General features: G+C 53.9%; 1 protein-coding gene across 12 annotated transcripts in view; it reads left to right on the top strand.

Moving 5' to 3' along the window:
* TNS1 (tensin 1) overlaps positions 1-11,698 on the top strand; it is a 216,272-nt gene extending 204,574 nt beyond the window's left edge. For all 12 annotated transcript variants that reach the window (XM_027567210.1, XM_027567200.1, XM_027567247.1 and 9 more), the window contains 5 exons: positions 1,779-1,850; positions 2,104-2,272; positions 2,981-3,049; positions 3,550-3,582; positions 6,831-11,698. In XM_027567210.1, the coding sequence (XP_027423011.1) occupies positions 1,779-1,850; positions 2,104-2,272; positions 2,981-3,049; positions 3,550-3,582; positions 6,831-6,975 (488 nt within the window). In that variant the 3' untranslated portion in view covers positions 6,976-11,698. The remainder of the gene's footprint in view (positions 1-1,778; positions 1,851-2,103; positions 2,273-2,980; positions 3,050-3,549; positions 3,583-6,830) is intronic.
* Positions 11,699-12,914: the final 1,216 nt, after the last annotated feature.

Below are 12,914 nucleotides of genomic sequence, written 5' to 3'. Positions count from 1 at the left end.
GGAAACTTCTCTGGAGGTTTTAAGAATTCATCCCTGTGTCCTCAGAAGTAAGCCTCATCCCAGGGGAGGTGCTAGAAGCAGGAAACAGCCGTCGGGGGAGGACCGTGTTCGGCGGAGGAGATGGGCAGAGGAGATGGGCATCAGTGGGCAGGGCCGAGGAAGGGGGAGGGGAGGGCAGAGGTAGAACATGGGGCGTCCAGGTGTCTGAGTGGAGACGGAAACGTACACTCGAGGGATCACTTAGAGGAAGAGGTGGCTGCACTGTGTGTGGCTTGGGAAGGAAACAGGAAGCCCAAGATGTCCCTGAAGTTTCTGGTTTGCATGGCCAGGAGGGACGTGGGGCTGATGGGAGGAGCCAGCTCTCTTGACTGTGGGAAGTAAACATGGAACCCAAGAGCCTCCAGACATACAGGGCGAGAATTTGAGTGACACTGGGGCCGCCGAGGAGATTTTTAGTTTCTCTCAGAGAGGTGCCTCATCCTCGGAGGAGGGCCGATGGACACCCCAAACTCTTCAACGACACAGGCTTCCTTCATGCAGCCCCAGGTATGTGGGGCTCCCACGAGGGGAAAGGAGTATGCCTGGTCATGAACTTGAGCTCCAGGAACCAGTAACTGGGGTGTCTTCTCCCCATGCTCTCTGTCCAGTAATGGAATATTCAGAATTGTGCCTGGGATTTGCTTTCAGTCTCTCTTGGAGCTCCTGGGCTTATGTCCACACTTAAAATCTCCAATATTATTTGGCAATTTCTGTGTATTGAATCCAAATTCATTGAATTATTAATGATAATTGACTACTGTTATTAACTTAAAAGTTCAAATATTATTTAAATAGCCCTATTAAACACATGATTTAGACACTAATTAAATTGTATTTCTAAGGAATTTACCAAAGTAACTTAACAATTATATAACTGCTATTTATTTACATCATATAAACCAGTGGTTCTCATAATATGGTCCACAGAGAAGCAGCATCAGCACCCCTGGGAGATTGTTAAAAATGTAGATATTCTCGAGCCCCAGCTAATTAGAAACTCTGGAGTGGGGCCCAGAAATGCATGTTTTAACAAACCTGTATACCAAAGTCTAGGAAATGCCGGCATAAATTGCTTGCTAAGTTGCTTCAGTTGTCTTGGACTCTTTGCAGCCCTATGGACTGTAGCCCACCAGGCTCCTCTGTGCATGGGATTCTCCAGGCAAGAATACTGGAGTGGGTTGTCATGCCCTCCTCCAGGGGATCTTCCCAACCCAGGGATTGAACTCCCATCTCTTATGCCTCCTGCATTGGCAGGCAGGTTCTTTACCACTAGCACCACCGTATTCAGTTCTTATTACTGTTGAAATTATAGTTGTGCTGCCTTATGGTTTAATGAATTAGAGTGTTTACTAGTATACACAGAGACATGTTGATGCAAAGCAACCATATTAATGGCCACTTGAAGGCTTGCTTTTTGTTAATTAGGGACTAACACCGTTGATGGAGCATCTGAAAAACCCAGTGAGTGGGTATTCTCATCTTCACCTCTGTTTTGTAGATAGCTGATAATTGCCTGACCCTGGTTCTGTGGGACCCCAGAGCTCCCAACCAGGGTACTGAATTCTTAGAGCAATTGCTGCACGTTCACACTGGACACACGTGCCGACTGGCAGGGCTGGTTTTGAGAAGCAGTATCTGTTGCGGAAGTATTTGCAGAGCTAGCCTGAGGCCTGGCCAACCCTGTGCTTCTTTCCAGCTCTGGGGTTTTAATTACCAGCTGAATTAAATTTTTGTCTCAGACCCCACAGATGAATCGAAAGATAGCTCGGGCCCTGCCAACTCAACCAGTGACCTGCTGAAGCAAGGGGCAGGTGAGTGGGCACCCCAAATGGAATCCCTGCCCAGACCTTTGCTCCCCCTGGCCCTGGACCCTCCTGCACGTGCAGGCTGGATGTCTCTCCTAGACCCAGAGGTCACCAGGCAGTCCACATTTCTGTATGTGATGCCTTGGTCCAAGGCTGGCCTGAAATTCATCTGCTGCCTTCTCCCTGAAAAGAGGACCTGGGGATGGCCCCCACCCACTTTGGCCCCTGTGACTCCTCCTTGGGTGGGTTTTTTCCCCAGCCTGCAACGTGCTCTTCGTCAACTCTGTGGACATGGAGTCACTCACTGGGCCACAGGCCATCTCCAAAGCCATTTCTGAGACCCTGGCTGCTGACCCCACACCAGCTGCCACCATCGTTCACTTCAAAGTTTCTGCCCAGGGAATTACACTGACTGACAACCAGAGAAAGTAAGACTCTTCTACTTGCTTCTATGTTGGGCAACCCCACCGCCTTGTGACCCATCTATCCATACATGTATCAACCTGCTCACCAGCTGATTCATCCCTTCTGCCCATCTAACCACCCATCCATCCACTTATCCATCCACTCATTCACCCATCCATCTACCTGCCCACCCATCCATCCGCTTGCTCACCCACTCACTAATTGATCTATCCATTCCTGCATCCATTCATCCTCCATCCATCTTCCCCACCCATTTTTTCCCTTCATTCGTCTCCCCCATCTATCTATCCATCTGTTCATCCATTCATTCATCCATTCTTCCTTCCTTCTATAAACCTGCCTGCATTGGCCATATAGCTATAAATACAACTGGTAAAAGTCTCTGCTTTCTGGAGCAGAGACCCTTTCTCTCATGTTTTTTCCCCAGGTCCTTTTCTTCCTCCTCTAGGGTCTCCCCATTTCTCATTCCTCAAGGCCAGTTTTTTCCTTCTTTTCCTAGTCTCTAGCATTTGAGACACGTTTCTATGACACATCTCTCTGTCCCTGTGCATTGCTTTATGTCCCCAAGGGGAGTAGCCCAGGCCATCGTGCTCATCAGGGAGAGGTTGTGTTGACCTGTGACAGCCACAGGTGGTGGCCTGGCCTGCAGTGGGGGGCGGGGAAGAGCAGTCACTTCAGTGCTTACTGTTTATCTGATGTGTGTGCCACAGGCTTTTCTTCAGGCGGCACTACCCCCTCAACACTGTGACCTTCTGTGACCTGGATCCACAGGAGAGGAAGTAAGTCTCTGTGGACACCTGCCCTCCCAGACATCTCTCCAACCCTGGAAGTCTGTGTGTGTGCATCCATGTGTGTGTGTGCATGTGTGAGTGTGTGCACATGTGTGTGTATGCACTCATGTGTGTGCTGCAAGTGTAAGGGTGTGCATTCTTGGCTCAATTTGGAGATCTGCCCATGTCTGTGGGACCGTGAGTGGCGTGGCTGTGTTGGCATCTTTTAGCATTTTCCCCCACAAATTTGAAGCCCCTCCTGGGGACTCAAATGCCTGCTTCCACCCCTCTGACTTGAAGCTGCTTCCCTCTGCATGCTGGGGACAGCTCCCTGGGAAGCAGCCACAGTGCTCGCTCCATCCCTCCACTGTGAACACCCTCCCTCTGTGTTGTCTTTAGGGACCCTGGTCCCAGGCACCTTGGCTCTGTCTTCCCCAGGGGTCTGGGCGCTGGGGCTGGGCTCTGAGGGGGAAGTGGTGGTTTACGCTGTGTCCTCATTCTCTCCCTAGGTGGACAAAGACGGAGGGAGGTGCCCCTGCTAAGTAAGTGTCCTTCTCCCCCACCCGGCTGGCAGGTTGTTATGCTCCCTGGCTCAGGGGGAGGTGGGTGTGGGAGCAGGTTAAACTCCAGGACCAGGGGGCAAGCAAAAGGTGGCTCTGGAGAAAAGTTGGCCCAGGCAGCCAAGTCTGTGACCTCCTGCCTGGGACTGAAGGCCCAGCGTCCCGCCTTGTCCCCATCCTGCTCCCAGAACCAGACCAGCAGGGGCTGAGGAAGGGAATCGAAAACCCAGAGTTTTATTGGGAGGTGATGGCAGTGGGGCAGGGGTTGTTTAAACAATCTTTTCTTCCACAATCCTGGCTTCCTTAACTCCCATTCCTGCTTTCCTGGTGGACTAGGCCTCCTCATGGGACCACACAAGTCCGGGAGGTCTGAATTCCTTCCAGAATTCCAGGGATGGCCTTGTGGCCCTTTGGTTAATTTCCCATCCATTTCAGCATTTGTAAGTGTTTCCAGGGAACTCAGCTCTTGGAAAATTCAGACCAACCAGGAGGCTGGCTCTGCCCTTGGGTGCCTGACGTTGGCACGGTAGATGAGAGAAGTGTATAAACGGGCTGAGGTGCTGCGGCAATTTTCAAACTGTGTTCCAAGGAGCTCTAGGTTCCTTGGGTGTAACTGGGCTGCTTGAAGGGAGGAAAAACCCTGCTGTGATTTACGGTTATTTATCAGCATGAATCAGTTTTTCTCAGTAAAACAAAACAAAGCATGGGAATAAGCTGGCTACTAAAGCTGACGTAAGGCTCACTGAGGTCTGTAGTTCCACCTTGCGCTTTGTCAGGCATATCCAGACAGCCCCGTTTTTTCTGATCGATTTTATCATCGGTCCATGTTATGCTATTGAATTGTTACATTTATAGCCATAAATACTGTTGTCACCTTTACATATCCAGACTTCATATAAGATTGGCTTTGGAGAAAGGAAACTTTCACTGTTAAAAAAAAAACAAAACTACAACCACTGCTGAATGAGGCATGTCAGGAGGGGACGGCTCACATCTGTGGTATCATGAGGCGGAGTGCTTCCAGGCAGGGAGAGACTTGGGGAAAAGTGTTAGTAGCTTGATTGTGTCCGACTCTGTGAGACCCTATGGAGTGTACCCTGCCAGCTTCCTCTGTCCATGGGATTCTCCAGCAAGAATACTGGAGTGGGTGGCCATGCCTGCCTCCAGGGGATCTTCCCAACCCAGGGACTGAACTCATGTCTCTTACATCTCCTGCCTCCTGTATTGGCAGATGGGTTATTTTACCACCAGCGCCACCTGGGGAAAGAACCTGTATTTAAAAACAGGTCTTATAAGACGGGTAGAAATGGGTGCAGTGGGTAGGAGAGAGCTGCTTTCATGGGGATGGGAAAGGGAAGCCACCAGACTGCAAGCTCCTGAGGGCAGGACTGTGTCTACTGCATAAAGAAAGAAATGAAAAGATGGAGGCAGAGAGATGGAGAGTGAGGAGGAGGCCCAGTGAGGCCGCCATGGTCCAACTGAGTAGAACTGACCAGCATTGGCACGATGAATCTCCCTCTGGGGGTGTCCAGAGGGGCCGTGAGGGATGGAGGAGACCTCTCCTGGCCCACGGTCGCATACAGCTGCAGGAGGCCCCGGTGTCCAGTTCCTCTCGAAGCTTGCCTCCCTTCTGTCTCAGCTGCCTCTGAGACTCACAGAGTTATTAGGGTCTCTGAGTCCCTTCTGCCAGTAAGGAGGCCAGAGCTCTCTGTTTGAAGGGTCTTATCCTTACTCACCGCTGGGCCCTGCGAGTGGGAGATGGGTCAGGGGCTGAAGCAGGTTGGTCCCAGGTCTGGAAATTCTTTATTTAAAAGCAGGTTTTGTGTGGAGCTTCCTTATGACTCACCCTTGCTGAGGCCCAGGAGAGCTCAGGGCTGGACCAGGGTGAGGCCAGAGAGATGCCTCGGGCCCCGAATTTAAGGAGGTGCTTCCTCTTGGGTGCTTGTCATGCCCCTCTCTGCCTTTGGGGCTGAGGTTTCTTGCCTGCATCCACTCCTCCAAGCAGAGAAAGAGCTTGGGCTACAGTTGAGTTGGCCCAGGGACCTATGGAGCTGAAATAAACACCAGGGAGGGCAGGTGGGCAGTGTTCAGGCCAAAGAGGTTGACGGGCTCTCATCTTGGCAGAAGCGAGCTGGGGTTGGCTCGCTGTCACGCGGGCAGCTCGGAGCCCTCTGCCCTCGTCTCCCTCTACTGCGCCGAGGAGCGCCCCCACCCCCTCACCCCTGCAAGGCTGGGAAGGGACTCTGGGTGTGGTCCACAGGCCTAACCTTCCCCGCCTCCTGTGCAGATGATCACCCCAGGCCTCTGAGCTGATTGGGTTGATTCATCCCCTGAAACACATTTGGGAAGAGCAAAGCTGTGGGAAGCCCCCTGTGTGTGTATGTGTGTGTGTGTGTACACACGCATGTGTGCACGGGATGGCAAACCAGACCCAGCCTGGCTAATTTTAGCTGCTGTGTCCAGTCCTGGGCGAGGGGTTTCCATTGGAATCCCCAGCTGTCCTGATTTCCCCATCCAGCTCTAATTAGCAACGTGCCTACTGGGAGGGGACTTGAGCTCACATTCTGTTCTCTGCGCTCGTATTTTTAACTCTGTTTTGCAAAGAGAGAATGCTCGGTCACTCCAGTCCTAGTGTGGGGAATCGGGGTTGGGGAACAGGTGTGGGGTCCCGCCTCCTTCCCATTCTCCAGAGCACAGGAGAAATGTGTGTGTGTGTGTACGTGTGTGTGTATGTGGTGGGGGACAGTGGCCTCTCGTCCTTAGGTCTCCCTGACCCTCTGTGGTGTCTGAGGACGAGCCCTCTGACAGGCAGATGGTGTTTTGTTTATGTGTTGTGTGTAAGAACAGTCGGCCAGGGGTGTGGCAGGGACGGGCGAGGAGAAGCCGGTTTAGGAATGTTCCGTTTTATTTTTGGCGTCATCCCCACCTCTTGCTGTCTGGTCTTGTTGCTCGTTTGCCTCCAGCGCCTCCTCCTTCTCCTCGCCTACCCCCCGCCAGGGAATTTCTGCTGACCCTGAACAAGTGACATGCCATCTCCAGTGCTGGTTCCCTTGCTGGTGAAGGGAAGAGAGGGTTTCTTGTGTGCATCACCCTCAGTGCCCAGGGCTTGGGGAGGTGGGGAAAGACGGGGAAGGGAGCAGGGAGGAGCCTGCTCCCCGGGGTGCCTCTCCAAGGCCTGGGGCTCCTCCCGCTCCCCACTCACACCTGTTACCTGTCTCCTGCCCCTGCAGGCTCTTCGGTTTTGTGGCCCGGAAACAGGGCAGCGCCACGGACAACGCCTGCCACCTCTTTGCTGAGCTTGACCCCAACCAGCCGGCCTCCGCCATCGTCAGCTTTGTCTCCAAGGTCATGCTGAGTGCCGGCCAGAAGAGATGAGCCCCCGCCACCCCTTGCCCAGGGCCAGGGCAGTGGGGATGGGGCATGTGGGGAGGGGACCCATAAATCCTGACCATCCTTGAATCTAGAAGGAGGACTTTGGGCCATTTTGGAGAAGGAGAGAAGAAAGTGTCATGTGGGGAGAGGGAAGTGAATTGAGTGGGGAGGGGGAGAGAGAGAGGAAGAAAGAAAGAGATGGAGGAGAATAACTCAGATTCCCCTGGGGAGATGGATACTGCGAAACCCCCAGAGCCTCCAAAACTCACCAGGTCCACCAGAGTCCCCCTCCACCCTCTGATGGAGCTCCTTGGGGGAGACAGGACTGATCTCCTTGGAGACCCACATTTTGAATGAAAATGGAAAAGCTCTTCCTCCCTAACCCAACTGCTTTACAAGGAGAAATCCCGTGGAGAATCTTTCTCTGGCCACCTCTGGGGTAGATCACCAAACCAAAAAGAGCCCGCATGGGACATCCAGCGGCCGAACTGTTGCTTCTGAAAGTATCTCAGACCCCAGGCACCTAAGGTCTCTTTGCTCTGCCTCCGATGTACAGTTTGTGGGTGTGTTTATGGGGTGTATATATGGCCACACCCACATCCTCACTCACTGGTTTCTTTGCCTCTCAGCTAGAATTATAAAAGGTATACTTTTCCCCTGTGTTTGCACACACATGTGCACACCGTCCAAAGAAAGAAAGAGCTGGGGATGGGGTGACAGGGCAGCAAGGAGGGGGCATAAGTCCCCTTCCCCAGGGGCACCCAGCATTGTAGATCATGGACTTTCCTGGTCCCTGGACCTGCTCTAACAGCCTTCGGGGCCGCCAGCCCCTTCTCCTCAGCAGAGACCCCCACGGAGTGGGGCTGGCCACGCTGCAGCATTCCTCCTGACCTGCCGGCACCTGGAGGCTGGGGCGTTGGTTTGAGAAGATGAGGACAGATGTGTCCAGGGCTTTGGAGAAAAGACCCCTCAGGAAGGATGGCTGCCCAGCTCGGGGAGCCTTTCCCGAGGCGTATGGCCCAGCCTCGGGGCAGGCAGGGGGCTCCCATCGCTCCCAGTCCTCAGCGCCTTCTTCTCTTTCGTGCCCCAGATCAGCCATTCTCAGATGTGCCCCGTGTTCAGGATGCCATTAGGATGCTGGAAGAGCGAGCCTTCCTGCCCTGCCCTGCCCTGCCCTGTCCTGTGGGGTCCCCATGTTGGGGCTCATCCCGGGACCTGCTTCTAGAAGCCCTGCTTGGCGAGACCCGGGGAAGACCCCTGTAGTTCCTGTGCCCCCTCTGTAAGGGTTTAGGGGTCTGATTTTGCTGGGCTGTCCAGGGGAGCTGGCCAGAGCTCTGGGGGCTGCTCGCTGCATACCACATGGCCTGCTCTGATACCAAAGCCTTGCTCCCCACCCTTCTCCCTTATTTCTCCCCCAAAGCCCAGCTGCCGTGGACCAGAGGGCAGAAGGCACACATTTAGGTCAAAGGGCCGAGAGTCCAGCTGGGCAACTGGGGACCCCCTGACCACCACCCAAGCTCTCTAAGCCGGATGGAAAAATCCACCAGGATTCCATCCTTGAGTAGCTTCTTAAGCCTCTGGGTTCCCTAGAGAGAGGCACTGTACTGATATATAAATATATATAATATATATGTGAGACATACTGACAGAATCTGTAAGCTAATAAAATATAAGAAAAGGTTAAAAAAAAAAGAATAGGCAAATTGACAAGAAGTATTTATTATTTTCCCATACTGCTTTGTTACCTCCCCAGCATAATCTGATCCCCGTCCCTCTCTGTACTCTAAGCAAAGCCTGAAAGGTCAGGGCCTTCATCCTTGGAGCAATCGGGGATCTCCTTGACCAGGCCTTGGCCTTCCCTAGACTCTGATGGGGGCTCAGCGGAGAGGGGGTGCACGCGTTTCACCCCCTTCATCCCTTCTCATTTTTGGCAAGCCCAGGCCCGGCTGTCAGACCCCAGAGATGCCGGGGGCGCTGCCCGCCTCCTTGCGGGCCCTGCAAGGGCAGGTGCGTGAGCCTGCAGGGACACGGGTGTGCGTGGTGGGCGTGGGTGACGTGTGCGTCTTGTAGTTTTTCTTTTCCAAGAAGCTGTATCTGTGTGGACGTTCTGTTTCAGGGAGTTGGAAAGGAGAGTGTCTGAAGATGGTGGGGAGCAGCCCCCTCCCCCACTTTCCAAAGATGGAAACCTTGTTCCTGGTGACCGAGTTTCATCCCAGGGGCTCCTCCTCCTGAGGCCTTCAAGCCAGACACCCTGATTTCCCCTTTCATTCCCTACCTAACCCCAACTCTCTTCCCAGACAGAAGATATTCCCACCTACTTCCTTTGTAAATCTCCCACTGGACTGCCCGGGGACTCTTTCCTCCTGGTCTGGATGGCCGGGCGGAGCGTCAGACCCCTCACACGTGCTTTTCCACCGCCCACCAGCAGCCCACCACCAGGCACGACCAGCCAGACCCCACCCCACTCAGGCCTGAACCGTGTGCGACTCTGGGAAGGCCCCAGGAGATGCTGGAAAGCCGATCCACCCCCTGCCCCACAGGCTTCTGGAAGGAGCCGGTTTCCTAGCATGTGGCCTGTCCAGAAGAACGATGGGGAAGGGTTACCCCAGTCTCCACTGCAGCCTCATCTGTGGGTCAGACAGCGCTTGGGAAGACACCGTAACCCTCCGTGTCTCACAGGTTAGGCCCATGCACCCTGCACACGTGCACACAACACGCACGCACACACACACGCACACACACACACACACACACACCATAGCATTGCAGTATGTTCTTGCCAAAGATTTCCTTTAAAAGAAAGCACTTTTAATGATTATTGTTATTATTGTGTAAATGTTTATCCTTTTTTCTCCCCACTCCTCCCCCTCAATCTTCCTTGCTGTTGTTTATTGTTGAATCTGTTTGTCAGCCAGGAGAGTGCCCCTTCTGGTCTTGAAAGTAGGCTGGGGAGCGGGGGATGGGAAAGGGGCTGGGAGGCGTAGGCAGGAGGCCCTAGTCAGCATGGGAGGCAGGGACAGAGACCCCAGGCAGGCTCGGGCTGCAGCCCCAGGCCCAGCCTGCAGCCCCAGGCCCAGCCTGCATCTTGCTGTGCAGCCAGGCCTCTGAGGCATTTGGGGCCTCGCAGTAGCTGCCCTGTATGGTATCTGGTGGGGGAGGGGGTGGGGCAGGGAAGTGACAGCCCTCCCATTCAGCAGGGACAGAGGCCCAGCCAGGTTCAGGCGGCTCTTCCCAGATGGAGCCTGAGGGGAGGACTGGGCATGGGAACAGGGGAGAGGTGATCTCAGAGGGGAAGTGGGGAGGAAGGAAGCTGCTGGATGGAGCCCCAGGGGTGAGCGATGCCCCTGCCCTGCGATCGAGGTGTTCTGGCTGCCCCTCCTCCAGCCAGGTGTTCCAGGGACAAAGACTTTGTGTCCTAGATTTGGGAAAGGCCCTTTGACCCCATAGTAGTTCCAGATGCTTGTGGACTGCCAGGATTCCTTCTCCCCTGGCAGGGTTTAGAGGGATCCCTGTGTGTGTCGGAGACGGACAGGATAGGGGTGGGGGCCCCGTGGTTGCGTGACTATAAGGGGGAGCTGGCGGAACAGATGTGATTCTCTGAAAGGGGGTCCCAGGAGGGAGATGAGGTGGGCATTCTTCTGCCCACTCAGATGGGCTGAGCAGAGGTTGGGCAGACCCCCCACACCACCCAGGGGTCTGTGGACAAGTCTGTACCTAGACTGCTGTCTCTGCTCCCCTTGCCTGCAGTGCCACCAGCTCTGCCTCCTGGGCACTCCCCCCTGCTTTGGTCTTTTCCGGCTTCAGAGTCTGGGCGAATCAAGGGGGCCAATGTCTTTTCTAAAGGCATCCTGCTGCCTCTACATCTCCCCACCCTTGGGGTCCTGGGAGAGGCTGGGGTGGGCAGCATCCTGGGGCCACTCTTCACCCGGGTCCAGGCCCCGGCATCCTGAGACTGGAGTGCCCTGGCCAGTGGTAACACAGAAAGTGTGTGCGCGCGTGTGCAAGTGTGGGTGTGTGTGTGTGCGCGTATTTTGCTTGTCTCTTTAGGGAACTTAGGAGTTGGGTTGGAGGTGGTGGGCAATGGGATGTCAAGTTCACTACCACCCAGTGGCGAGAGGAATCCGGAGGTGAGGCTTGCAGGGTCCCCCGACCGGGGGAATCTCAGTGTCAGTGGCGAAGGGGATCAGCCACACAGTGGTGCTCCTCTGTCCTCAGATGGCCGAAATGTTGGAGGGCCTCTGTCTACTTCCCACACCTGGGTGCTTCCCAGCGGCAAGGTTGATTGTAGAAGGACAGCCCACTTTTGTTTCTAATCAGTGTTCAGCAGCCGGAGACTCTCCTGTGTGCCCACGTGTGGTTCGTGTCTGTGTGAGAGAGAGCATGTGTGTGCGGGCATGCTGGTTCCCCACCTCTCTCCTCTCTGACATGCCATTCAAAACAGATGTAAGGAATTCCTTACCCCCACTCCTGCCCCTGCCTCCCAGACCCTCTGCGGGAAAAACCCAGCATCCTCCCATTCCCCTGGCTGTGTATTTATATAGATGGAAATATACTTTCTATTTTGTATCTTTGTGCCTGTAACCTCTGTCACCTTGTATAAACCCTGATGTACGCTACTTATCCTGGATATGAATGTATTGTACACTGAAGCTGTTTCACTCCTGTACAGCTGCTCTCTTTGCGATCCATTGTATGGCTTTATAAATGATAAAGTGAAAGAAAAATCTGTGTGTTGTTAACTAGCTCTGTTGTTGGGAAAGGGGCTCTGTTGCGCTTCCAGTGGGCAAAAGAGTGTCCCACTCAGGCTCCGGGCCTGTGGTGGGCTTCAGGGATGCTGCTGGGGGACGACTCACCCCAAGTTCTCCCAAAACTTCCCCACCAGCCAGGTCTTGGGTCTGATTACAATGAGTTTTTCAGACTCTCAGCTAGAAGAGAAACTCAACTCAAACTGATTTAAGGGAAAAAAGGTGTCAGCCGGCACACATGACCAAGAAGTCCAAGCACAGCTGAATCCAGGTGCTCAAATGGTAGGAGCAGGAATTTGTTTCCAAATTTGGCTTAATTCTCAGGCAACCTCTATCTCAGGGGTGGTACCATCAGATGCTCTAGAATATGGCCCCTCGAGGCCCCAGGCTTTCATCCTACCAGTGAAAAGAGAGCTCTTTTCTCCTGGTGTTTTCAACGACAACTTGGGACAAATGCTCACTGGCTCTGATAGACCCTGATTGGGTCACGTAGTTCTGGGTCATTGGGTTCTGAACCAACCTCTCCGCTGGGTCTGGGTCATGTGACTGTCTGTGGCGCCTTCTGAACCACTGGGGCTGGGAACGGGGCGGGGCTGGTCCCTGAAGGGGCGAGGTTGATCAGAGGATGCAGGAACAGAGGCTGCTAGGAAAAGCTCTGGCTGCCAATTAGATAGCAGGTGTGTGTCTCACTTGGACACCCAGCCTTGTGGTCCTGGGTCAATTCTCTGCAATTCAGAAGGTTTGCAGTGTGGCATGCTAGCACAGTGCAGCGCTCCTTGGGAGATCTCAGAGACTCATACAGAACATCAACTGTAGGTCCCTGTTGAGTTGATTTGAGCTTGGATGAGCTGATTTGGGCGAGTGTGTGCTGAGACCCCCATGTGGCCAGCACATGGCAGCCTTTTCAAACTCTGTGGTCTAAGGACTCCTTTACATTTAAAAGTATTACTGAGGAGGACTTCCCTGGTGGCTCACTGGTCAAGAATCCACCTGCCAATGCAGGAGACACAGGTTCGGTTCCTGGTCCAGGAAGATTCCACATGCTGTGGGGTAACTAAGCCCATATGCCTACTGAGCCCACGTGCCTTAGAGCCTGTGTTCTGCCACAGGAGAAGTCACTGCAATGAGAATCTCACTCACTGCAGCTAGAGAGTAGCTCCCGCTTTGCAACTAGAGAAAGCCCGTGTGCAGCAGTGA

Source organism: Bos indicus x Bos taurus, chromosome 2, assembly GCF_003369695.1.
Source record: "Bos indicus x Bos taurus breed Angus x Brahman F1 hybrid chromosome 2, Bos_hybrid_MaternalHap_v2.0, whole genome shotgun sequence".
Lineage (NCBI taxonomy): Eukaryota > Metazoa > Chordata > Mammalia > Artiodactyla > Bovidae > Bos > Bos indicus x Bos taurus.
The sequence above is the reverse complement of the archived record's forward strand: the minus strand, read 5'-3'. Positions and strand labels throughout refer to the sequence as shown.